Here is a 26,444-nt window from a genome sequence, read left to right as displayed (position 1 = left end):
AATCAGGCTCGATGTTCAGCCTGGTGGGTATCAAGGATGGGATGGAATCTCTATCGTCAGTGAACAGGGGATCGAGGCGGGGCGTACACAGCTCCTCCTCCTCCTCTGGTTCTTCCTCGGGATGGTCTTCGTCGGAGAGGTGGACGAAATTAGGACACGGTAGGAGGTGTTGCTGGTCGAACTCCCCCTCCTCTGGTTCTTCCTCAGGCTCGTCTTCATCGGAGTCGGAGAGGTAGATGACATCAGGATAGAGCGGGAGGTGCTGTTGTTCAAGAAACTCCCTGAAAACAGAATCCTCGTCATCGAAAGGACAGCGAACAGGACCAAACGCAACACTCCGACGCTTGTTGGAGACGGGTTCTTCAGGCGAATGGGTTTCTGGGAACGGGCGTTTCAGGAGATTTGGCTCCATCGATGATGAGTGTCGCTGTGTTCGGTGAGACAGACAGAGAATTCGGTTGGGAGTGGAATGAGGAAGACGGAGATGTTGTGGGGAAGGCATCTGTTTGAGTTTATATAGTAACCGACCCATTGGATATATCCGTTGGATATTTCACATATCTGAGCAAATTGCTTGACTTGCAAGCAATTTATTAATTTAGGAAATCTGATATATCCAAGTTTCAAATTAGGAAATTAAATCACTTTGCTAGTGATTTAGGAAATCTAACCTATCCGTTGGATATATTTAGGAAATCTTTCGAGATAAAAAAAAAATTTAGGAAATCAATCTGATTCAGATTAGGAAACTTTTCTCGATAATTTGATTAATGGGATTAGGAAATTTGCAGGTGATGTTCAATTTCATCGACCGTGAATTGTCATGTGTGCGTAAAACAACATGATCCCTTGCTCGTATAGTTGCTGTCTTGAAGATTCAAAACAAATAAACAACAGATGGATATTTCCTGGGGGGGGGAAAAGAAGACCAATTGATGAATGACTGCGATTTATGTTTGAACACGATAATTGAAAAGTTGCAACAAGGACTTCCACATAATCCTCTAAATTTGGACATTCTAATTTGATCACAATCGTTGAATTTAATTAGATTAGGACGAGATATTATGTTAAACTGGTGTAACAGTATGTACATTGCCGGCGGTGTTGTCTTATTGGTGTTCGTGTGATGCACATGGGACGACGAGGAGCTGAGGGCGTTGAGAGAGATGATGCTATGGAGTAGCAATAAGTACACGCTTTTAGCAACATTTTTCTTGATTTTTATTCAAGCTCAAGCCCGGCACACCGATTGCGATACACTTTCCTTAATCCTCCAAATGAAGTAAAGACGGCCCCATTTGAAATTTGGGTTTGATTTTAGAATCGTGATTTTGATTTTAACTCTATCCATAACAAAACAAATTACACTCATCAAAGTCAAAATAATGAATCCCACCCATAAATATTTACACCAATCCATTTTATTACAACTCCATAATTACAATATTCTCAAATGAATGTTGGCCCGCAAGTTTGACCAAATACTCCGTAAAATTACAATCAAAGTCAAGTTAAAATCAAACTTAAATTTCAAACGCCACCGACATAACTGAAGAAGATGATGAAACAAGGACCCAAAGTCATAACATTAATGCATTTACAAATTACATGAAACAAGGCAAAGTCACAGCATTTACAAGCCTTTTTAAAACAAAGGACTCGATAAAGTTACCAGAAAGATAGGACCGAATTTGACTCGTGCAAAAAGAATTTTCTTTCTGCAGCTCTATAACTCTCCACACCAAGGAATTGCTTCAACTGGGAGACATGGATCTGAAGCAAAATTCCCATTGCTAGATAATGAGTTTCTGAGTGAATTGCTTTGATGGTGAAACCAATAGACCAAACTGGAGGAGGATATGGCACTGATGCTTCAGCTCTATAACTCTCCTGTAATCTTTCCATCTCACATCGTCTCTGTCTTCTCTACTGACTTCATCCGAACAAAGAGGTCGGTTCCTTTTCCTTTCACGCCAGCGCTTCCCATTTCTCTCACTTTTCCCTTGCTGAGAAGCATCCCAACAGCCCAAATAATGATCACTAAGAACAGCAGACCTCTATACCGCATCATAAGTTAGTTATGTGGATAATGATTACTTTCGCCCAACGTAAGCTCCTAGCTTAGAAAGGTCTGGAACCCAAAATGACAATTCTGAAGACCCGGTCACAAACATGAGACTTCCCGGGGCCCACTTTATGACTGGTGGCTCATTGTCAGTACTTATCCAGCTTGCGACCTGAAACAGGATGAGAAGTTGCATAATATCAGAAGAAGTGACATATATCATAGAAGACAGAGTTGAAAGATGAGGAGGCTTGAATGAGATCTAAATGCAAGCATTCAAACTTCTAAGACATCATAATATCTTTGTCTCTTATTATATATGGAAGGTCCATTATAATATTTTTCTTTTTCTGCCTAATGGAAAGACCCAACAAACTGAAGGTATACATTGAGAGAAAGATGGTAGGTACTTGACAGAATAATGAAAACATTTCGCATGCCACGGCAAATTTGAACAGGAAATACTGAATTCCATCTCCAATATTTCACTCGTAACTCGTCACACGGACAGTATGTAGGAACTCAATGGGAAATCAACAAGCAGATATATATATTGTGCCATCGAGAATAAGTCTGAGATGTGTAAGCAAGTGGAAAACGAGCAGGCTATTTTACCTCTTTTCCGCTCCTCACACTCCAAGCATAGACACTGCCATCACCAGAACCTGTCAAGGAAACAAGTCACCTTATCAGAAATAATCAAATAAAAGTTTCACTCTAGGGAAATATATAAATCATTGTTCTTTTCAACATTAAAGTTTTTAAATAGTAAAAGAAAATGCATAATTATTTGCATATCACATTATTTGCAGTGACATATTATCCAACAGTCTCCCTGGGAACTTCAAAAAGAAAATAATCTCTGTCAGGAGGAAAATATGAGCCAAAAACGAGCATGAATACCTGATATAACAAACATCCCCTCCGGGCTGAAAGAAGCCTCCAAAGTGAAGTTGCTTGAAACAGGTTTGACGTTATATGTGCATAACTGGTACAAATAGCAATAACAAAGAAACGCGTCACTGGAAAATCCAGGGATATCATGATGCGTGTCACTGACATCATGCGATCAAATTAAGTCAAGAATTACAAACCTGTGTTCCTCGGAAAGAATCAAGAACATGAATATGCCCATCCATGGTAGTCAAAAGCATTAGTCTCCCATCATTACTGAATTTCACTGCATTTGCATCGGATAAATCTCCCCCAACAGAAAAGATTTCAAATGGACCCTAGAATTTGTCAACTTTCATCAACTATATCTACATACATTACTTTAAGCAAAATTAATTAATAAACAAAAGGCAGCAGCTAAGACCCGCATTACTTAAGCACAAAAACCAACCTTTTCATAATTCCTCGCATCAAACATCCTTATGTATCCTCCAAATGCAACTGCAAACACCAGGCCTTGATCGTCATAAGCTGTAGTAGGCCTTCCTTGGACTCGTAAAAGACCCTAATAGTTCAGATGGTCAATCGGCAATCCAGTCAGAGAGAAGATGCAAATAAAAGATACAAAACTAGTGTAGCAACCTGGCACTTCTCAGCACGTTGATCCCAAAGCAGAACAGTACGATCTAGAGAACCAGAAACAAAGCATTCGCTCCGAGGGCACAAGCTAAGAGAGACAACCCTACAAATATAGAGAGAAAATATAGTTGGTTCATATGGGAAAGCAGAAAGATTGAAATGCATCGCAAGCCAACAGAATCAGAACCCAAACCTGTCGTGGTGACCTCTGAAGTACCGCAAGTATTTGTTATCATGCAAGGAGAGGAGACGCAGTGATTCTGTTTGATTTTCATATCAAGAATTAATCAACTTCTTTCCCACCAAGAGATAATACTCAGGGAATGATGTTTCAAGCAGATCTACTTTGGGTAACATACCATCCCAGCCATTTTTTGATGAGTATATCACAGTCGCCGGATGAGAGGTAAATGAAACCAACTCAACCCCATACTTCTTGCTATTAATTGTCTTCAAACATCTGGCAAAAATACATGCATTAACAACTCATACAAGTACATCCGATTAATCAAAATGCTGATTAATCAAAAGCTGGAATGCTTCTGAAAGATGTGATACATAAATATATACATGGATACGTCAATAGAACAAAGGGCATACGTCGCATTTGCAACATCATAGAGGCGAATGGACTCATCGTCGCTTGCAGTCACAAGATAACTCGAGGCCCTGTGAAAATCCATCGAGGTGATTCTACAGTTCTGCAAAACATCTAAACACGGGGTCAAAAAGCGAATACCAAATTGAAGTGGGCTGTTCCTGTCAACTAGTAAACCACGCGCGGCACCATGAACATGTCAATTCACGAAATTCTAAGATCAGTTGCTGCCACAATACAATTTCAAAACTGATCGACCGATTCAAGTTTAACAAGTGAAGTCCAGAGAAACACGGATATTGCTGTATACCATAACATCATCAGGAGACCAATTCTTGTGAACTAATAGAAGAAATTAGGAATCATTTCATCGGCTGATTCTGATAATCGAAGCTAAGCAGTAAGCGCAAATTCGGATGAATAAGAAATCAAAGTTGGAGGACGAAAGGTTTACATAGTCTCTGAAGGTCATGCCGACTTCCATGCTTTGGAGGATTTCTTCAGTGAGCTCCAAGGAGACCTTGTCCTTGTCTTCTCTCTCAGCTATCGCGCCTACAGGAACCGACGCTGGATCAGAACATCGCAAAGGAAAGAGTGGATTGAAATCAATGGGGGATTGGAATGTTCACAGCGTACCTCCCATGGCTGACTCGGTGGAGGACGACGATCAGGACCTTCTTGAATCTCTGATGGAGGGAAGAGAGAAGGGTGGAGCGGGATAATTAAGAACGAACGATCGTCTGGTTGTCTTGGCGTCGGGCGGGTGGCTGCAGGGACAACGGGCGACGGATGTTGTCGGCGGGGTCTGGTCTGCAGGGATAGTCGCCGGAGTCTGGCCGGGGAGATGGGGTCGCCGGGGTCTGTTCTGCAGGTACAGTCACAGCAGTGGGCGGCGAAAAGGATGGAGCTTTATGATGGCCGGCGAGAAGGCTGCAGCGGCGTTGTCTTCTGGTCCTCCGGTTGGGGTGGAGACGGTGGGAGAAGACTGGAGAGGAAATTTGGAGCCCTAATTTTGGGTAAATTTTCAAAAGAAACCCAATTATTGCACTTTTTTATCAATTTTAGACGTTGGGTGAAGAGGAAATGTGGTGCCCTAATTGATAAAATGCGTAAAGTATGAGTCTTTCTGGTAAATTTCATCAATTATTTCAATGGCATTTTTGCTCTCCATTTAATTTCGCAATCATATTTTTAAAATTTTAACTCTAAATTTAACTATACTCACTATACAACAAAAATTAATAACACAATTATTATTTTTACCTTTTTTTTCAATTTTTTAACCGTTTAATTCAATTTTTAATGCTAAATTCTTTCAACTATCTATTATTTTTTTCACAATTCAACAATATAATCATTACTTTTTTTCAACTATTCATTATTTTTTTCTTACTTTTTCTCATAATTCAACAACACAAACATTACAATTCAATTAAAATCAAAACTCAAATCTACTTAACTCTAAAAACAAACACATTGCTCTTTTCAAAATCACATGATTGGCATTGGAATTTGACCAAAGAGTACCTCGCTTTGACTTAAGTCAAGGATACTCCTTAAAATTTTGAAAGTTGGGGTTAAATCCAAATTCACTCGATAAGTCAGGGTTAAATACAAATTCACTCAATAATTTCATGGTAAGTTTCATGAATTATTTCAACAGCACTTTTTGCTCTTTTCAAAATCACATAAGTGCCATTGAAATTTGACCAAAGAGTACCTTGCTTTGACTTATGTCGGGAATTCTCCATAAAATTTTGAAAATCAGGGTTAAATTCAAATTCACTCGATAATTTGGGCGCAAAAAACATATGGTTGTGTTTGGTTTCATAGTAAAATTTTAAAATCAGATTTTGATTTTGATTTTGAGTGGAATAAATGGGGCCCACCATTTGACTTTGTATAAGTTATGTTGTTTTGTTGTGGAAAAAATTGGTATAAATGGGACCCACTCTTTGACTTTGTATGAATTATTTTGTTTTATAATGGATAGAGTTAAGTTAGAATTGTAGTTTTAAAATTGCATCCACGATCCAAACAGGCCCTAATAACTCTTTAAAATATAGAGAAGTTATTGTTATGGGACTTGAAAGTTTCTGCTCTTGCGTTGATGCCCTATTAAAGTTTATAATTTGTACGTGAACCTCAAATTCCTTTTACTATCGATCAAATCCACCCACCCATTGGCCAAAAGAATGTTGTCATGTCCTCCCGAAAATCAATTTGCTCGTAATTCAAAATCTCATTCATAATGGCATGAATCGTACTTTATATAATATCCAATATTATTCTATAGACGTGTACGATTTTGAATTAGAATTTTTTTAGGCACATCACTTAGGAAGTTACACTCTGTTTGGTTTTACAATTGCGTTTTTAAAATTTTAACTCTAACTTTAACTCTACTCACTACACAACAAAAATCAACAACACAATTATTACATTTTCCTTTTTCTTTAAATTTTTAACCATTAAATTCAATTTTTAATATTAAATTCTCTCAACTATCCATTACTTTTTCCACAATTTAACAATACAATCATTATTTTTTCTCAACTATTCATTATTTTTTTACATTTTTTCTCATAATTCAACAACACAATCATTACAACCCAATTAAAATCAAAACTCAACTTTACTTAACTCTAAAACCAAACACACCATAAGGAATAAAGCTTATGGATCATAATCAATCCAGTCGAACTAGGTTCACCCATTAAGGAATAAAACTCTTCTTATGATCAACTGACTCAAGTAATAGTATAAGTGAGCAAGGCTCAAAAGCTATTTGGGCTTTATCCCTTCTATTTTCCTTTCCTTAAATTCCACACGCACTATTTACAATTTTATATTTGGACAGGGACGCTGGTTTTCTAAAATATACTTGTGACTCCTTGTTTTGCTGGAATGACAACTGACCTAACTTACATCTTGTTGACATGATATTTGTAAATACTATTATTAATTTTGGAAAGTAGAGATAATTATCAAACATTGTGAGTGGGCCCTGATTGAAGGGTGGATGAACAATGGTGGCTCACTGTCTCGTACTTAATATCATATTTTGGAAAAGACAATCAATATATTGAAAATATCCATTATCTGTTAAAAATAAAAAGGAGGAAGGACTATTGCAATTCTGCGGTAGTAAAATGCACGTCAAATTTATCATTTTCCACATTTCATAGCATAATATATTAAGGAATGAGAAAAAGCTACTTTTAAACCTCAATTTTTGACGATTTTATCACTCTCAACCTAAAACTTTTTCATTTGTCATTCATGAGCTCAATCCTTCATATTTTTGCCACTTTAATAAGCTCATCAATTTTTATAAAAAAACACTTTTTTTCGTCCAAATAATAATTTTCAATAATAATGATACTTATTGACATTAAAAATAACAAGAATTAAGAAAGGAAGAACGGAAGAGGGAGAAGAGAGGGAGCAGCTTTTCTTCGTTTTTTTTTAGGGGGGAGGGGTGTCTCACCAACGGCCACCACTGACCCATTGGGGCTGACGACAATCAATGGGATCCTTGCAACCTCGATTGAGAAGGTTATGGTCGTTGACGAGGGCCCCAGTTCTTCCAAAATGAGATTTGCTTCGACCTTAATTTAGGATAGTTTTGTTGTCTTGCCGGTTGCCACAATCCACCATTTGGTATCAACGATAACCTTATTGGTTGTAAAAAAAAAATTGGAAGAAAAAAGAAAATAAATTAAGAATGGGATGATGAGGGGGGATGGAAGGGGCTTACCTATGATCATAGAGTTTATTGGTGATTTCAGTCACATGCCATACAGGTGAGCCAATAGAGATTATTTTTCCGCATGGCGTCCGGGACGTCATTTGAACCTGTGATTTCCTCTTGATTATTACACCATTTAACCACTATGCCAACTTTATTCGGTTACAATTTCCAACTTTTAATCATTATTTATAATGTTTTAACTAAAATATTAAAAATGTAAAAGGCTCTTTGATTGGTAGAGTTTTATCCCTTAGTCAGCCAATTGGCCGGTTTGAACTAGATTAATCAGGACCTGTTGAACTTTTGAATATCATAGTACACAACGAAAAAAATGAAAAAGGTCGAGTACATGAATGAGACAAAAAAGGATTTAAAACAAAAGTTTCAAAAAGCCAAAAAGTAAAAAACAGAAAAAAAAAATGATCTATATGTAATATATAAAAGTGGAAGAGCGAAATATGAGGAGCTCAACTAGAAAACCCTTTGCTCCTGGTAAGAAGTACTCGATTGCTCGAATCACACCGTTTGATAAGACCCACCTCTTGCATGAATTGACTCTTCATTTTTAATTAAATAAACTTATACTATATTTTATTAATCTTATATCTATACTAATATATAAAGAGAGGTTTATTTTCCATCTCACTATTATATTCCCAAACTACCTTTTGAATTGTATCTCTAATTAATATACACCACTACATTAAGGGTATAATTATAAATGACCAACAAATAACTACCCACTCTCTCCATTTTCACTCTCCCTCTCTCCTCTCTCTTCCACTTCTCTATCTTTTTTCCCTCCCCATATATAACGTGCAAGACCTATTTTTCCTCACTTTAAAGCGCTCAATGTGAGAGTAATAAAATTTGCGCTCAATTCAAGTCGTTGTCGATATTTAATTTTTCTATCATCTTTTTGTTGCTCGTGCATAGTGCGGACGCATTCGTCTAGTTTAATGAATATTAAAAATTTGTCTTGATTATTTGCACGTAACAATATATAATAAATTATTTTTGAAAAATAAAAATTTCTCAATATTTGAAAAAAAACTCATTGAAGCTTGCGATATACTTCAAGTTCAATGTACTAATTTCTCTATATAACCCAATAAAATTCATTATCCATCGTCTTTCTATTTCTTATATGTCTAGAGTCTGTTATGGTCTATCTATAAACATATTGTTTGCTTTATATGTCTAGAGTATGTGATTATTTATTGTGATCATGGTTTCACTTATGTAATTGCCTTTTATATTATTTTATCTATATTTATTTGTAAGTCATGTGTGTTGATTATCTTCTTGGAAAGCAAAATCCCTCTCTTGGGCAGGTCGGACAACACTGTTAAGTTCCATCTTGAGTAGCATACCTATGTATACCATGTCAGTATTCCATCTACCCAAATCCACTCTAAACAAGATAGATCAAACTGCTTGCGGTTCTGGTGGGATACTAAAAAAGAATCAGGGAGCTACTTCTCTCCTAGAAGCTGGGAATCATTATGTCAACCTAAAGCCTTTGGGGGACTTAGCTTTTGGAGAGCAAGGATTCCAACCGAGCCATGCTTTCCAAAACTGTTTGGGCTCCCACCTCCAACTCTAACAGCCTTGCTACTCGCGCTTTAAAAGCTAAATACGAGAATTTTCTCTCCCCAATCTAGTGGTTTACCAATTACTCTTCTAGTATTTGGAAAGGGCTCCTTTGGTGCCCAGATTCCATTAAAGCAGGTACAAGTTTTTCTATTGGAAATGACTCATCTACCTCCATATGGTACGAACTGTGGATCCCAAACCCTGATTTTAAACCTATTCCTGATTCTAGCATTTATAGGGAACCAAAGGCTAATGTATGTGATCTCATGCTCTTTAATCCAAAAAGGTGAAATATGTAGCTTCTTACTAATTTTTTAAGCCCAACACCATGATGAATACATTGAAGATCCACATACCCCAAGAGGAACATGCATATACCGCTCTTTGGATACCCACCTCATTGGGAGAACACTTGGTGAAATCTTTCTACATGCTCGATCAAAAACAAAGATTCAATGTTGATCGGAATGCCAAATGAAAACGATTATGGGGTCTAAAGATTCATGACTGTTTGAAAATCCACTTGTCGAGATGTTTAAGTGAATGTCTCCCCTGGTTCTCGCAAATTGGCTACCCTCGCCTACTTTGTCGAACCAATTCCGATAATTATGCCGATCTTTTTCGGCGATTGCATTTTTTATTGTATCGCGTGGAAGGAATCACCTTGGAATATATCTTCGAGCTTCAATCCTAACTCTTCCTTAACATATATCATTAACTTTTTAATTGATCCCCTAGTACTTCTAGCCCGTTCCTTGCCTGATAAACAGTCATTTTCTCTCTATGGTGCTCTCATACTATATCATTTGTGGTACTTGAGAAATGAAATTTTGATGACAGGAAAAAAAGCTGATCTATCGGAGGCAATTCAAAGGATCAAGAGAGCCTTCAAGGAGCACTATTTTGGGGCAGTATGTTGTGATCAGTCTATCTCCCAACAATTCACAGAGAATAGATGTTCATCTTCAAATCAAGATGAAGCTGCAAGCCACTCTAGTCTGGATTGGTTTGAAATCTTCTCTGATGCAACATGGCTCAAAGATAAAGCCTGCATCGCAGGTTTTATGTGCAAACAAAACCAGACTCCAACCCTCTCTTGGTTCGCACCGATCCACGAATTAACGTCACTTCAAGCTGAAGCTGAGGTCGTGTTAATTGCCCTCTAGTTAGCTCTTAATCGAGGTTGAAATCGTATATGGATTCGAAGCAATGCCTTTTTGTTGGTAGATGCTATACACTGACCTTATCACCCCCTGAGAAATTAGGAGCACTGTTTTAGGTATTATTAATCTCTTTAGTCGCTTTACAGAGTGGAAATGTTCTTGAATTCCCCGTAATGATAACTCTCAAGCCCATGACTTAAGCTAGTACGACATTAAGTCCAATTTTGTTGATCTTTGTATCCTCGAGGATTATCCGGATCTATATGTACTTTAATCATTATTATATAAATAATTTCATCTTAAAAAAATTGTAAAAGTAGGTAAAAAATTATCGCAAAATGCGCAAGTATCACTAGTCAATATATAAAAGTGGAATAGTGGAATTGAGAGCCCTGAACTCCCAGTAAAAAGTTCTAGATTGTACAAACACTCAATTTAATAATTCTCAACTCCCAGTAAAAAGTTCTTGGATGTATGAACTACTCCATTTGATAACGCTCAATTTCATGTGAATTAATTTTTTATTTAGTTAAATGAGCTTATACTGTGCCTTATTAGTATTATATTCAACAAATATTAAAAATTTGTCTAGATTATTTACATATAATAAATAATAAATTATTTTGAAAAATTAAAATATTTTTAGTGTAAAAAACTCATCGACTCTAAATTTTGAAATCGTGGAGGGAAAATTCAAGTGGCCAGGGGCAGAGGGGCTTCTGCTTGGGGCGGGAAGCAGAAGGTTTTATGGGATATTCAAAATATTTCGAGCTGATTTGACGGAAATGGCCCTGCAGTTCTCGGGTTTAAGCGCGTAGCCCCGTGTCCAAAATAGACAATTCGAGTTCGCGGGCTAAAAGGGCCCCGCATCTTCAAATGATGGTCGCGTGTCAGACACAACTGAAGCTCCGCGTCTTGCCCCGTTTCCGCCCCTTCTTCGACGGCTCCTGCCCGTCGCCGCCTCCTGGCCGAGACCGAGTCCTGCCCCTCTCCTACTCCTCTGCCCATTTAGGTACGAGTCCTGTTTCGTCTTCCCCCCGTGATTTCGTGATAATTCCCGCCAAGCAAGAAAATTGAGTGAATCCATCTTCTGGGTTTCGAGCTGTTGTTAAATGTTCTGGGAGTTGAGTTTTCGCGATATGGGCTGAGCTGAAATCCATAGAGGGGTCCTCTGATCTGAGCAATCAGATGTTCTGTTGCTTCTAGGAGTCAGTCTGTAACGAAAGAGTTCCATTCAGTGAAAGAAGATGAAGAGAAAAAGGGGGAAGAAGGAGGAGAAGAGAGATTTGAATGGGAAAGTAGACAAGGAGAGAGAGAAGAGGGAAGAAGACGATGAGCTCCCTTCCACTGAAACCATCACTCCCCCTTCGAAAGTTAATTCCTATTAAATTTTCATTGGACTTATACGGACTCGGACCTATATCCACTTAAAAGCTCAAGCTGATAAGTAGTGGTATTCAAGTCTCATATAAATCCATGGATATTCTTTTTCTTTTCCGATATGAGATTTATCCTATTTTTACTCCTTAACACCTGCCCTCACGTGCAACGTGTGGTCTATTTCTGCCTACACGTTGTCACGTGCCCTTAAACACCCGCCCTCAACAATTGACCTCGAGCCGGGCTCTTCTTCCGTGCTCGGGCAAGGGGGACTAACACGAGGCGCACACTTTGGCTGCACTCGGACATATTGGGCTTGACGCGGTGTGGGTGCGCACACGCGCGTGAGCGCGCTACGCGTAACCTGGGCTCTAATACCATATTAAATTTCCATTGGGCTTATACGGGCTCGGGCCCATATCCACTTAAAAGCTCAAGCTAATAAGTAGTGGTATCCAAGTCTCATATAAATCCATGTAGGATTTATCCCATTTTTACTCCTCAACAATTCCCTCTCCCGATCTCGCTTTGAAAAGGTCAGCGTCCCCCTTCTTCCGAATGGCATTCTCCTTGCTTAAGTATTCCGTCAAAATGCAATTTGATTTGCTCTCGCACACTATGTGCTACGGATGCGATTATGAGCAATTTTACAGCTCTCCCGCTGTATCTCCGTGCTTTGTGCTTGCTCAGAATGGTTGAGTAGATCGACCTCAACTTAAACTCCTTTCTTGCTTCTGTTTTATCCGTATGAGATTTGCGATTATTTTGGTCAAGTGAAAAATGAAAGCTTGGCGATTGAAATCTGTCCTTTTGGTTCCAATTTGGCAGTACGCTGTGGGGCAATGCTCGATATTAACACTGTGAACAGGATAGTTGACGGGCACTCCATTTGGATAGTAGTATAAGTCTAGGAGCTAATTCGAAATGTGCCCATATGCATAGTCTATTTGATGCATGTTTTTGCGGTCTTTCGTTACCCAGTATTGTGGTTTTGGAGGCTGTCGTTTAGGAATGACGAGTTCAAGGCCAGAAGCCCTCCACTGCTTCCTAGACATGTCTTCAACTGTTGTGCAGCTTTTCTCCCTTTAATCTCATTTTGTTATGCCATTTCATCATTTTGGGGTTGAGCCTCTGTGCTGAAGTTGCTGGATAGGTTCTCTGGTCATTCAAAATTCGAGCCTTAAGTAGCAATTTGCATCATTTCATTTTGTAGCCCCAGCACTTTCAACCTTTGATGATGCTTCGTTTGCTTTTGTGGGAAACTATTGATAGTTTTTCGGTGTCTAATAAATTTCGAAAGAGACTTTCCTTATCTCAAGACTTCCCTGAAAATGTCGAATCAGTGTCGTCAGGGCAACTCTTATGTGGTTTCATCAAAGTGCCATTGGGACTAGGCAATTATTCCACATCATCAATGAGAAGAAAAATCTGCATTGGCTTAGTTGACTGTACTTGTAAATGGCCTCAAAGAGTTTCCTGTGTTTACATATTGAGCTTCCTACTTTTTAATTATGAGCATGCCGGTAAAACTGGTACTGTCTAAGCAAGTCATAACATTTACTTAATCAAGGTGGAACGCACGCATGTGGTCGATGTAAAATAAATTTTACAAGATGGATTGCATGATAAAATTAGAATAAACGTGCATTAGAGAGGAGTCATAGGGTGGATGAGAGAAGCTTGCAATCCTAGTTGATGTTGTGCAACATTAGTTATGAACCCTGCACAGCTAAACATGGTTTATGCGCCACTAACTTAAAGATTTGACCCATAGAATTTCTCGTTTTGACTCAAGTTTCTTATTAGATCTAATAAGGACATTAAATCTGGTATTTCTTTTGTGAAAACATCTGGAATTATTTCATTTGGCCTGAATATAACTTCCTAATATTGTAAATTGACATCCCCAATCGCCTTTGAAAAAGATTGTAATTCTGGAGGTGTACAGTGTACCAAAGGCTGCTGTCACCACTTTGGGTGTTTTGGCAGCCACTCCTTCGCCTTAGGTCATGTTGGCAGTGGCTGAGTTGTTAGACCAGCCCCCAGCCACTAAGGCTATGGACTGTGGAGGGTTCGATCACCACTGTATAGGCATAGGAAATTAATGGATCAGTCATCGCTGCTGGTGGCTGGGTCATGAAACCAAGTTAATCTGCGAATTTTGCTATGATAGCATCATCCCAAGCGGCAAAACATAGGGGAAGGCTATGAGAATTTCTAATTGTGGTCATTGTTGGTTGGCAAGAACTTGCGTTCAAAGCGCTTCTCAATGGAAGAATTGGTTGCAGAGTTTCTGGTAACCATGTCACCACCAACACCTCTGCTGGTGGAAACGATATCGTCAAATGAACAAATAATGCAATGTGGTATTTCTTAGTAAAAATGGGCGGGACAGACATTGTATCATGATGGTTTATGTCAAAATTACAGGGAATGAGTCATTGCTCTGTATCAAAGGCTAAATAGCATAAGGCTGAGAGTACTTCTTCGAATTTTAGCAGTCACAATCAACTTGGAACTGAAAATCATAAGCATTGTGGTCTCTAGGTTTATGAAATGCAAGACAGACTTCAAACAAAAGTCTGTTAATGTGATGAATGATCCTCGATTGTCTGTACTGTAGAGATGACTTGATTGCTTCTGTATTTTATATTATGGGTAATGCATGTGACTAGAGTTATCATTTATAATTCTTTTGGCACTCCTGATCTAATATATCGTCTATATCATTATTTTTTTTCCCTCTATTTATGTAGACCCCAGAATCTGAGATTGTAAAATTGTAATGTTAAACAAATAAATTCGCCCGTCCAGGGGATTATGCAGCTCTGTAATCAGCTATTGGATCTGAAAGATTCAGTGGATAACTTACGCGGCAACACACAGACTAAGTACTCAGCTTGTTTAAGGTAATAAAATCTATGTTTGGAATTAGTTTATGATTATATGCAGCAGTATTATCGCTCACTATTTTCCAATGATAATTGCACTCGAATGGTAAAGGTTATTGATCCATTTGTGAAAAGAAGATTGAAAAGAAGAAAAATTTACAACGAGACCTTAAGAAATGATGACGACTTTTAAGCCTTAAGAAATAAATCTCTTCCAATTGTGATTCCTTTGGTTTGAGCTTTCATCGGTCGGCTTCTGAATATCTCTCCTTGTTGGGTTTTCTTTTGTTCTTGTGATAAATTTTATTATTATAGAATAGCAGGAGGAGTGGCAGAGATGAAGCACGAGCTAAGCAAGCTGCAGAAACATATTAACTCCCAAGGGGTACTCGTGCAGGATTTGATGACTGGTGTTGCTCTTGGCCGACATCGGAAGAGAAGGACTTCTGATACAGATATCAACAAGAGCCTAGAGTTGATTCAGAGCAGTATAGCTTCCAGGACTGAAATGTCCAACTCGAGTTCTTCGTCGAAGAAAAGCGAGTCGGTTTCGAGCCCGGATCGATATAGTATAGAGGCTTGTATGAAGGTGTTGTATGAGATGGAAAATATTACTGCTCATGAGTGCGTTGCGGCCGCGATGACTTTCCTGCAAGCTGATTGGAGAACGGTGTTCATCATGATGCCCGATGACGCCAGACGGGCTTGGGTGGCGAAGGAAGCGCAGAAATGAATGGTCCGGGAGGCCTTGCTTAAATTATATTATTATTAGTATACGTAATTAGCGACTTCCTTTATCTGCTTGTGCGCTATTACTGACATCCTATATCTAGTTTGTGTGACATTCCTTATTCTTGTTGAAGACACGTGCATATATTTATATATATATGTATATATATTTTGGATTTAATCATGTTTGTGACTCTATATTATGGTAGATATACATGGATGTCACTAGATTCATTGCGACTATTTTGTTCTAGGGTGGTTATTCTTATAGGTGAAATTTGAAAGCCCGAGATATCAACGAACCCGAGTTCATTTTTTGATGGAGATATATCGATAGCAACGATAATTTTGAATATGATAATGATTTTATTCACGTTGCTAGCTAAAATTTGGTGGGCAGGACGGAGAGTCGAAAGCATTCGTTCTAGAGCTTCAACACTAACTGTAAGAGAGTACACAGAAGAATTCCTCTCGAATAATGTTCGATGTTTTGTGACCTTTAGGGTGCAACCCCCCGCTTATATTGGAATTTATGTGATATATATATAAGATGCGGGACTCGAGATCGGAGATTATCTATCGAGGAAATGCTTGGAAGATTTCTCATGAGATTTTATCGTGCAATTTCCAAAAAGTGTAAGAGCCATATGCAACTTATCAACGGCTTATATTAAACTCCCGAAATATTGAAGGCCCGCGATCAGAGACTATGCGGACCATGTTTACATGACCATGTTTAATGCAATATTTCGCTGTATCAGGCCAATCTGTATACTAACTTTCTGCATTATATGATGTGGAAAGTTAGGAATGAAAAGATACATACTGATCCGGTTCCGTCAGCCGAGAAGAACATTGCTGGTATCGAGAATGTCGTTCGAGGAAGGCTTTTGGGAGTGCCTAATTTCCGGAATTCTTTCGTCGATTAACAATCCGACGATCCTACGGAAACCAGAAGGCCTGCGCGGTCGGGGGGTTGATGTCGAAGGTTGTTTGGACGAGAATTCATTCGTCGTGATTGAATTTGCTATTAGTACCATCCAAAGTAACGGTAATCAGTTTCAAATCATCACAGCATAAAATTTCCCAAATTTGCGTGAAGGGTAGTATTTGTTTGATATTTTTACAAAAATGCCCTTACCCCCCAGCCTTCTATTCTCACTTCCTCGCGCATCAGACAGAACTGAAGCTCGCATCTTGCCCTGTCTCCGCCCTTCTTCGCCGGCTCCTGCTCTTCTCGGCCTCCTGGCCGTCGCCGCCTCCTGGCTGAGACCGGCTCCTGCCCCTCTCCTACTCCTCTGCCCATTTGGGTACGGGTCCTCTTTCTTCTTCCCTCTGTGGTTTCGTGATAATTCCCGCCGAGCAAGAAAATTGAGTGAAAAAAAGGCCATCTACTGGGTTTTGAGCTATTAGATGTTCTGCGAGTTGAGCTTTCGCAATCTGGGCTGAGCTGAAATCCATAAATGGGTCCTCTGATCTGAGCAATCAGTAATTGTTGAGTTGAGATTCAGTAGAAACTGACTATACTGAGATCAACTCAGGTTCCCTTCCTCAATGTAGAAGTCAGTCTGTGAAGAAGAAGAAGAAGAAGAAGAAGAAGAAGGAGATTTGAATTGGGAAGTAAAGAAGGGGAGAGAGAGAGAGAGAGAGAGAGAGAGAGAGAGAGAGAGAGAGAGAGAGAAGATGGAGAGCAGTGAAGAAGACGAGGAGTTCCCTTCAATTGAAACCATCACTCCCCAGCCGAAAGTCAATTCCCTGTTCCAATCTCACACCGAAAAGGTCAGCCTACCCCCTTCTTCCGAATAGGCATTCTCCTTGCTTGAGTACTCCATCAAAATTGCAATATGATTTGCTCTCGCACACTATGTGCTACGGATGCGATTATGAGCAATTTTACAGCTCTCACAGCTCTCCCTCTATATCTCCATGCTTTGTGCTTGCTGAGAATGGTTGAATAGATCGATCTCAACTTAAACTCCTCTCTTGCTTCTGTTTTAATCTGTCTGACATTTGCGATTGTTTCGGTCGAGTGAAAAATAAAATGCTTGGCGTTTGAAATCTTTACTTTTGATTCCAATTTGGCAGTACAATGCTGGCCAATGCTCGATATTGACACTATGAACAGAGACAGTTGAGGGATACTCAATTTGGATTGAAGTTTAAGTCTAGGAACTAATTGAAAATGTGCACACAATGCATAGTTCTATTTAATTTATGTTTCGTGTTCTTTCTGTACCTAGTATTGTGCTTTTGGAGGCTGTCGTTTTGGAATGATAAGTAGAAGGCCCAAAGCGCTCAACTGCTTTCCAGACATGTCTTCAAATATTGTGCAGCTTTTCTCCCTTCAATCTCATTTTGTTTTGCCATTTCATCATTTTGGGGTTGATCCTCTGTGCTGAAGTTGCTGGATAGGTTCTCTGACCATTCGGATTCGAGCCTAATGTAGCAAGTTGTACCATTTCATTTTGTAATCCCGGCACTTTCGATAAACTCTGGAGTCTTTATACTTTGATGACGCTTTATTTGCTTTTGTGGGAAACTATCAATAGTTTTTCGGTGCCTAATATATATTGTAAAAGAGATGCTTCCTTATCTCAAGACTTTCGCCCGTCTGAATCGCTGGAAATGTTGAATCAGTGTCGTCGGGGCATCTTCCATCTGGATTTATCAAAGTCTAATTGGGACTAAGGAACTATTTCACATCATCAATGACAAAGAACACTTGGTGTTGACTTAGTTGACTGTACTTGTCAATCGCCTCAAAGAGTTGGCAATGTTTATAAGCTAGAGTTAGAAAGAGGGCCTATTGAGCATCCTGTGATTTAAATCATGAGCCAGGCCAGTAGAACTTGTCCTGCCTAAGTGAGTCATAACATTTATTTTGATCAAGGAAGGAAGACATGCATCTGTACCTTTGGGTATTCAGGTCGATTTATAATATTCTACAATATGGTTTGCATGATAAGATTACGTGGAACTTGCATCAGAGGGGAGTGTTAGAGTGGATCAGAGAAGTTTGGATAGAGCTGAATCTAGATGTGGTCTAGGTAATGTTGTAGGAGAAGTAGTTATGAACCCTGTACAGCTAGCATGGTTTATGTGCCTCTAACTTAGCAGCTTTAGTTTTGTTGAACATCTTTAGAAATCGGATTCTGTGCAGACATGTAATTAGGTGCTCCAGACTAGCATTACAAACTGAATAACTAGACATCCAAGTCCAAGAGAACTAAAGATTTGATCCGGAGAATTTCTCGGTTTTGACTCAAAGTTTCTTATTAGATCAAATAAGGACATTAGATCTGGTATTTCTTTTGTGAAATATCTGGAATTGTTTCATTTAGTCTGAATATAACTTCCTAGTATTGTAGATTGACTTCCCCAACAGCCTTAGAATAAGATTGTCAAGTCTGGAGGTGTATAGTGTTCCAAAGGCTGCTGTCACCACTTTGGGCTTCTGGCCGCCACTCCTTCGCGTTAAATCATGCTGGCAGTGGGTGATTTGGTAGCCAAGCCCCCAGCCGCTGGACTGTGGAGAGCTTGATGACCACTTCCATGTTCGTGAAGGCATAGGAAATTAACGGATCAGTCATCACTGTTGGTGGCTGGGTCATGAAACCAAGTTAATCTGCGAATTTTACTATGGTGGCATCATCCTAAATGGCACAACATAAGGGAAGGCTATGAGAATTTCTAATTCTGGTCCTTGTTGGTTGGCAAGAACATATTCGAAGGGCATTTCAATGGAATAATCCGTTGCTGAATTTCCAGTCACTCTGTAACAACCAACAACCCTCACCCACCTCAGACAATTTGATTGCGCTACTGGTGAGAACGATATTGTCAATGGAAAAAAAAATGTAATGTGGTATTTCTTTAAGAAAACAGTGGGACAAACATTGTATCATGATGGATTATGTCAAAATTGCCGGTAACGAGTCATTGTATCAAATGTTAAATAGCAGAAGGCTTATGTTTGTGCTTGATGAGGTAAGTTAAGAGTATTTACTAGAATTTTAGCAGTCACATTCAACTTGGAACCGAAAATCATAAATATTGTGATCTCTAGGTTTGTCAAATACAAGTGAGCTAATTTTTTGCTAGTTGGTAGACTTCAAGCAGAGGTCCTTGATTGCTCTAGAATGACTGGAACCAACATACATTTCCTTGTCAAAAGGAGCTGCTAACAAAAGCATTAGCTCTGGGGGGAATTTTTTTTTTATATTATAGAATTGGGTATGTATGTGACTAGGTTCTCACTTATAATACTTATGCCAGTCCTGATCGAATATATCATCTAAATCATAATTTTTTTTCCATATATTTATGTAGACACTAGACTGTGAGACTGTAAAACTGTAATGCTAAACATACGTATTCACTTGTGCAGGGGATTAGGCAGCTTTGTTGTGAGCTATTGGATCTGAAAGATGCAGTGGAAAATTTATGTGGCAACACACAAACTAAGTACTTAGCTTTTTTAAGGTAATAAAATCTATGTTTAGAATTAGTTTATGATAATATGCAGCAGTATTATTGCTCACTGTTTTTCCATGATAATTACATCCAAATGGTGAAGGTTATGGACCCATTTGCAAAAAAGAAGAATCAAAAAAGCAAAAATGTACTGGGAAACCTTAAGTACTGGCTCACATGCGTCTTTGCTTGTTGTGATATATAATCTCTATCTCCTGGAAGAAATATTGCTTAGTCTTATTATCATGAATTTGACTAAGTTTCTTAGATCCGATTCCAGTTTCACAAGGAATAAGGACATCAAATTGATATATTTTAGTTCCACTTTCACAGCATTCCTTAGGAAGCTAATCTACTTGGCATGTACATCACTTATTAGAATAACTGACAATCTATGTGTTGCAATGGATAGTTCAAAGTAGCTGGCCTCTCTCCACTATCTAACAGAATTGTGCTATAAAGATGGAAATGCACTTATTTACCTGCTTCATTTTTGTGATATCCTTGGTGAAAGCAATGGCCCTATAGCAATTCCTTTTTTCTCTTATATTTCCTCCTTTTTCAACTCTAACTTGAGGACTATCCTTGAGACTTCCTCTAATACTCTCATTTCTTACGCTGTAGTGGCTTCTGAATATTTCTCCTTGTTGGGTTTTCTTTTGATCTTTTCCTCTTTTTTGATGACGATAAATTTATTGTAGAATATCAGAAGAAGTGGCGGAGACGAAGCACGAGCTAAGCGAGCTGCAGAAACATATTTCCTCCCAAGGGATACTCGTGCAGGATCTGATGATTGGTGTGTGCTCCCAATTGGACGAATGGAACAAATGCAATCGCAGGGAGCATGAAGGTGAGAAAAAACAGGAGAGCTCTGAAGATAGAGATTCTGTACCTAATGAAACTGAAGACAGCAAGATGATGGTATTAGAGACCATCGATATTCTTTTAGCGGAGCACAGAGTTGAGGAAGCCGTGGAGGCTATAATTGCTGAAGAGAAAAACTCATCAGAACTAAAAGGTTCTTCTGAAGCTTTATCTGCTGAAGCAAATTCATACAGATCGATGTTTCTGGAGAGGAAAGCCATGGTTGAGGAGCAGTTGGTAGAGATTGCAAAGCAACCTCTGATTAGCATGGTGGAACTGAAGAAGGCATTATTGGGTTTGATTAAGATTGGGAAAGGCTCTCCTGCTCATCAATACTTGCTTAAGTGGTATGGGTCCCGCCTCCAGAAGAGCATTGAGGTTTTCCTTCCTTCGTGCTCTCTTTGGCCGAGGACATTTGCCGCCACACTAGCTAAACTCATGTTTTCTGCTATCTTAACGACAACCAGAGAATCTGGTTTGATTTTCGGGGATAATCCGGTTTATACAAACAGAGTTGTTCAGTGGGCAGAGTGGGAGATTGAGTATTTTGTTAGATTGGTTAAGGAAAATGCTCCATCTTCTGAGACTATAAGTGCTTTACATGCAGCAGGCATCTGTGTCCAGGCGAGTCTTAGTTACTGTTCAATGTTGGAATCACAAGGGCTAAAATTGTCCAAGTTGCTTCTTGTGCTCTTAAGGCCTTATATTGAGGAAGTTTTGGAATTGAACTTTAGAAGGGCTCGAAGAACAGTTCTTGATTTGGAAGAAGGCGATGATAACTTGTCTGTGGCACCCCGATTTGTCTCCCCATTGTCTGCTTTTGCTACATCTGACAATGCTCTTATTGACAGTGGACTGAAATTCATGTACATTATCGATGTAAGTAATTCAATTCCTCTGTGACCTACTATAAGATAAGACATTGTTATAGTATGCGTTGTTTCTTCTTGGCAAACTGACCTCGAAGCTGAGGCTAAGTAAAATGAGCCATTTATCTGTTTTTACAATCAAGCCTTGCTTCAACATAGGGGACTGAAAACCTTACCTGATACTCTTTGTTGATGCACTCTAAAGCTTAGGCTTAGGACATCAGTCATCCAGTATACCCCTCTGAGATGCCCTGGAAACGCATAAAATGAGAAAATAATACTAAAACTTGGAAAATGAAAAGATTGCACAAGAGAATACTTATTAGCAAATTATAATCTAAAACTAAGTGTTCTATAAGTCCTGAAGTTATCGCAGAAGTAGGTTTTGGCAAGATCTTTTATGAGTTACCTCACTCTTGATTGGTATTATATTCTCTAATAATAAGGTTATTCCATATTTGCAGTTGTTCACAATTATGGAATGATTTACTTGCAGGAGATATTGGAACAGCTAACTCCTCTTGCCATTTTTCATTTTGGAGGGAATGTATTGAGTAGAATCTCACAGCTGTTTGATAAGTATGTGGATGCTCTTATCAAGGCCCTTCCGGGTCCCTCTGACGATGACAATCTCACAGAGCTTAAAGAAGTTTTACCCTTCAGAGCTGAAACAGACTCTGAGCAACTTGCATTGTTGGGAATGGCTTATACCATTGCCGATGAACTCTTGCCTGATGCCATTTGGAGCCTGTGGAATACGCACAATGAAACCCAAGAACCAAGAAGTGAACCCAGTGAGAGTACTCCTACTCAAGCTAAGCCGGCAGAGCTAAAAGAGTGGAAGCGCCATCTTCATCACTCATTTGATAAGCTCCGAGATCACTTTTGCCGGCAGTATGTCTTGAGTTTCATCTACTCGAGAGAAGGCAAGACACGACTGAATGCACAGATTTATTTAAGCGGAAACAGGGAGGATTGGGATCCTGATCCCTTGCCATCGCTTCCATTCCAGGTTTTTGTCCTCTTGCATCTTTGGATGCTTCCAATTCTTTTTTGTGATGGGTAAAGCTTTTGAATACCTGAAAATGATATTTGTAGGGAGTTTTTACCCGTATTAAACCATTTCTTAATAAAGGCGAAACTTTCAATTAAAGAGAGCTGCGCTTTTCTTGATGCTGGTGATTTTTAGCTTATATTAAGAAAATAAATTGACGTTTTTGGTGCTCTCGTCAGCTTTACCCTTTACATTTTAGAGAACAACTGTTGTCTTGTGCTTTTATATATTCTTCTAAAAGAATTGTCTACCTGAAAGCTATGCCGGAAGTGTATGTCGGTCATATATATAAGTTGTAGCAACGTTATGAATGAATGATCCTCCAATTAGAGATGGTTTCATTTTCCTTATCTATATGAATTAGTTCCATGTCAATGTGGGACCAACATTCTCAAAATAATGTGCATTTGTCACTTGTTATTTCAGCTTTACTTATGTAACGTATGTTTTCTCTCCTTCCCCGGTTTTCAATAGCATTATCATAATGTGGATTGCAGGCATTGTTTGCAAAGCTACAGCAATTCATGACTGTAGCTGGAGATGTCTTACTAGGCAAAGAAAAAATACAGAAAAATCTGCTTGCAAGGCTGACAGAAACAGTCGTGATGTGGTTGTCTGATGAACAAGAGTTTTGGGGTGTCTTCGAGGATGAATCTTCGGCTATTCAAGCGATGGGTTTGCAGCAGGTATATCTCATCATCGCGATTCATTTTGCTGTCGTATTTTTTGTTTACAGTTAATCTTTTTCAATTTGATCCCCTCATAGATATTGGTAGAAAAATGTCTTTGAGGTCAGTTCTCCTTTGCTTTGGACTGGATTGGTTGAAAGCGTGCTTATAATAACTCATAGGTTGATAGAAGATGTGGTATGTTTTGGCACAAAAGGGGTTCCTCTGATCTTGTTAGGAATGAGATAGTGGTGTTTAGGCCCTACAATCATTTTAAAGTTTTGGTTGACAAGAAATAACATTTGAGGCAAGACCAGATAGTGGGGATCACACGTCAGAATGTGGAACTACTTACTGGTGCTGCAGAAAAATATCGAGTTTCTTTTTGCATCATTTTGTAGTTTCTGTAAATTCAGCTTGTTAATGTCTTCGGGTTGCTTCGCTCTTAATTTAGTGTTTGTAAAATATGACTATTAGCCAAATGATCTCATTCCAATATGCAAATTATCCTCTTTATGCAGCCAATATATCTGAATTTACTCGGTTAGTGGATCAATGGCGGTTCCTCTGATGGTTATTTTGTTTTTGCAGTTGATTCTTGACATGCACTTCACTGTTGAAATAGCCCGGTATGCAGGCTATCCATCCCGGCATGTGCACCAGATTGCATCTGCTATTATTGCTCGTGCTATTAGGACCTTCTCTGCCCGAGGGATAGACCCTCAGAGGTAATAATCTTGATCTATATTACCATAACATTTCCCCATATGACACGAGAGTAACTCCCACTCCCTGCTTCCGACAAAGGAGCTTCCGACACAGACCAGCTTTGGAGAGATTCTTTCCTCAGTAACTGGTCACGTCGTTGATCATTTATGTTATCGGTCCAACTGAATATTAGAGTGTGTATGTGAGTTACATGGTTGGATTTGGCCCGATCAGGAGAGATCTTGTTTTTGGGCCTGATTGATCTAGGCCGGAAATTCTCTTGCATCGATACTAAAACCAATCATTCTTGATTCAGTTCGCTTCCTGCGGACGAGTGGTTTGTTGAAACTGCAAAATCGGCGATACACATCCTTCTGGGGCCTGGGTCAGATACATCTGAGATAGATGAAGGGCATATCATGCACGATGAGATTCTATCTGATTCAGAAGACTCTGCTTCGTCCCTCTCAACTGAAGAATCCGTCGAATCTTTTGCTTCTGCTAGCATGGGAGAACTTGAGAGTCCAATGTTCACCGATCCCGAGAACTGAGGTACTAATTCGAGTCTTCTGTTATGGTGAGGCCCTTTGGCTGCGGATTGCATTGGGTTCTCTTTTCGGAACGTCGGATGGGCATTTTGTTGGTAGGGAATCTTATTAGCTTCGGCAGAACAGATGATGGATAGCTTAGGTTTTAATGTGCGATGATGGATATGGAAATCAAGAAAGTGTATTTGATTATGAAAACTAGTGTAATTTATGATGTTAAATAAATTAGATAATACTTTCTAACAGGCAGTACACAATTTTTTACATCATTTTTCGTTTAAATCTGTAGAGGATTTTTGATAAGTTTGAACATCACCACTTATAAATATTTTCTTAATCATGGAATTTATTCCACTTTTCATTAGATATCAAATTCATGGAAAAACTAGAAAAACTCATTAAACAAAGTTAAACGTAAGTCCAGGGGACAAGTCCTACATGATCATCATAAGAAATATACCATGTGATGTATTTAATTGATTTCCTCATAATTTATGGATAGGAAATTATCATATGAGGAAGTGAGAAAAAAAGTTAAAATCGAATTGTCGGTACTTTATTAGTTGGAATATATACTTGCTTACAAATAATATATAATATGACGCAATAAAAAAGTATATATACGATTGTTAAAAGATAATAGATTTAGATATATGGTATCATATATAATATATATTATGTCAAAATTTAAGCTCGATATACACAATATAGTTCGCAAAAGGGACACGGATCTATTACTGGTACCTTTCAAATTTCAAGCATTCACCTATACAAACGATTATTTAAGTGGTCAAATTGGACTTTCAAAAAGTTACTCATGGAATAGTATGTTCATTCTATTTGGCACTTTCCGAAGCATCGGTCATAGTTTTACATATTATAGCACAAATATTACATCTTTTCTTATAGCACGATATTTGATATTATTCTCAAATCTAATCTATCCTTTAAGAATATATATATATATATATATATATATAAAAGAATGTAAGGTTTCACTTTAATCTTTCTTTTTTTTTTTTCACTTCTAGTCCGTCCATAATTTTCTGTCTAAAATTGACAAAAAAATTGGACATGCCTGCCCAAATTTAAATAAAATATATATTGTATTGCATATACTAATTTGAAAAGAAATAAATAAATTTAAAAAATCAGAGATCGCCTCCGACCACCGCCCCTCCTCGAGTCACCGGGGACCTCTCGGGCCTCCAACGATCTTGTCCGAAGAGTGGAGTTCACGCCGGTGCCGGAGGGGACCCCGATTGCTACCCCCCCCCCCCCGGATCCCTTTGGCCTGATCAACTTATTATTATCTTTAGAGGTTAAAAGAAAAAGAGAAACGAGAAGGGACAAGAAATAAAATAAAGGAACTTTCGAGAAACAAATTGTCGACGAAACTCCATTTCATAATTTTCATTAGAATTTCTCATTGATCCTCGGACCCGAATTCCTTCCAAACGGAAACACCAAACACCAAACACCAAAATTAATATAATTGTCTACTCACTGAAACCACAAAAAAGAAAAAAGAAAAAAAGAAAAATCTAA

General features: G+C 38.6%; 3 protein-coding genes across 7 annotated transcripts; 2 read left to right on the top strand and 1 right to left on the bottom strand.

The window, feature by feature from the left end:
- Window positions 1-1,402: 1,402 nt before the first annotated feature.
- Window positions 1,403-5,232, bottom strand: LOC116211968 (protein ANTHESIS POMOTING FACTOR 1). Of its 4 annotated transcripts, none has more exons than XM_031546524.1 (11): window positions 4,836-5,232; window positions 4,654-4,751; window positions 4,172-4,302; window positions 3,961-4,061; window positions 3,795-3,861; window positions 3,605-3,704; window positions 3,414-3,527; window positions 3,163-3,300; window positions 2,972-3,056; window positions 2,684-2,733; window positions 1,403-2,240 (listed from the first exon to the last, which is right to left on the bottom strand). In XM_031546524.1, the coding sequence occupies exons 1-11, from the start codon at window positions 4,840-4,842 to the stop codon at window positions 2,097-2,099; spliced, it is 1,035 nt and encodes a 344-aa protein (XP_031402384.1). In that variant the 5' UTR covers window positions 4,843-5,232; the 3' UTR covers window positions 1,403-2,096. The 4 variants fall into 4 exon arrangements, with proteins under 4 accessions (XP_031402384.1, XP_031402385.1, XP_031402387.1 ...); XM_031546525.1 differs by having other exon boundaries at window positions 4,202-4,302; window positions 4,836-5,230; XM_031546527.1 differs by lacking the exon at window positions 4,836-5,232 and having other exon boundaries at window positions 4,172-4,313.
- A 6,320-nt stretch (window positions 5,233-11,552) lies between these two features.
- On the top strand, window positions 11,553-15,893 carry LOC116210425. 2 transcript variants are annotated; one of them, XM_031544290.1, is made up of 3 exons: window positions 11,553-11,724; window positions 14,907-15,001; window positions 15,299-15,893. In XM_031544290.1, exons 2-3 carry the CDS (start codon window positions 14,913-14,915, stop codon window positions 15,714-15,716), a joined length of 507 nt encoding a protein of 168 aa, XP_031400150.1. In that variant the 5' UTR covers window positions 11,553-11,724; window positions 14,907-14,912; the 3' UTR covers window positions 15,717-15,893. The 2 variants fall into 2 exon arrangements, with proteins under 2 accessions (XP_031400150.1, XP_031400152.1); XM_031544292.1 differs by lacking the exon at window positions 11,553-11,724 and adding an exon at window positions 11,731-12,628.
- A 1,018-nt stretch (window positions 15,894-16,911) lies between these two features.
- On the top strand, window positions 16,912-25,160 carry LOC116211402 (exocyst complex component EXO84C). The gene is made up of 7 exons (XM_031545768.1): window positions 16,912-17,491; window positions 20,100-20,194; window positions 20,887-21,928; window positions 22,415-22,930; window positions 23,470-23,658; window positions 24,232-24,368; window positions 24,665-25,160. The coding sequence occupies exons 1-7, from the start codon at window positions 17,396-17,398 to the stop codon at window positions 24,897-24,899; spliced, it is 2,310 nt and encodes a 769-aa protein (XP_031401628.1). The 5' UTR covers window positions 16,912-17,395; the 3' UTR covers window positions 24,900-25,160.
- The last annotated feature ends 1,284 nt before the right edge of the window (window positions 25,161-26,444 follow it).

The sequence above is a fragment of the Punica granatum genome, chromosome 6 (assembly GCF_007655135.1).
Source record: "Punica granatum isolate Tunisia-2019 chromosome 6, ASM765513v2, whole genome shotgun sequence".
Taxonomy (NCBI): Eukaryota; Viridiplantae; Streptophyta; class Magnoliopsida; order Myrtales; family Lythraceae; genus Punica; species Punica granatum.
Note: the sequence above shows the minus strand (reverse complement) of the source record. Positions and strands in the feature narration are given on the sequence as shown.

Bases quoted from the DNA above. Each gene is read 5' to 3' on its own strand.
- LOC116211402 (XM_031545768.1), top strand. From the start codon at position 17,396: ATGGAGAGCAGTGAAGAAGACGAGGAGTTCCCTTCAATTGAAACCATC. The intron at 21,929-22,414 runs GTAAGTAATTCA...ATTTACTTGCAG, and splicing joins AATTCATGTACATTATCGAT to GAGATATTGGAACAGCTAAC. The intron at 22,931-23,469 runs GTTTTTGTCCTC...TGTGGATTGCAG, and splicing joins TGCCATCGCTTCCATTCCAG to GCATTGTTTGCAAAGCTACA.
- LOC116210425 (XM_031544290.1), top strand. From the start codon at position 14,913: ATGCAGCTCTGTAATCAGCTATTGGATCTGAAAGATTCAGTGGATAAC. The intron at 15,002-15,298 runs GTAATAAAATCT...TTATTATTATAG, and splicing joins AAGTACTCAGCTTGTTTAAG to AATAGCAGGAGGAGTGGCAG.
- LOC116211968 (XM_031546524.1), bottom strand. The intron at 4,062-4,171 runs GTATATATTTAT...TATTTTTGCCAG, and splicing joins TGTTCTATTGACGTATCCAT to ATGTTTGAAGACAATTAATA. The intron at 3,705-3,794 runs GTTTGGGTTCTG...CTATATTTGTAG, and splicing joins TTCAGAGGTCACCACGACAG to GGTTGTCTCTCTTAGCTTGT.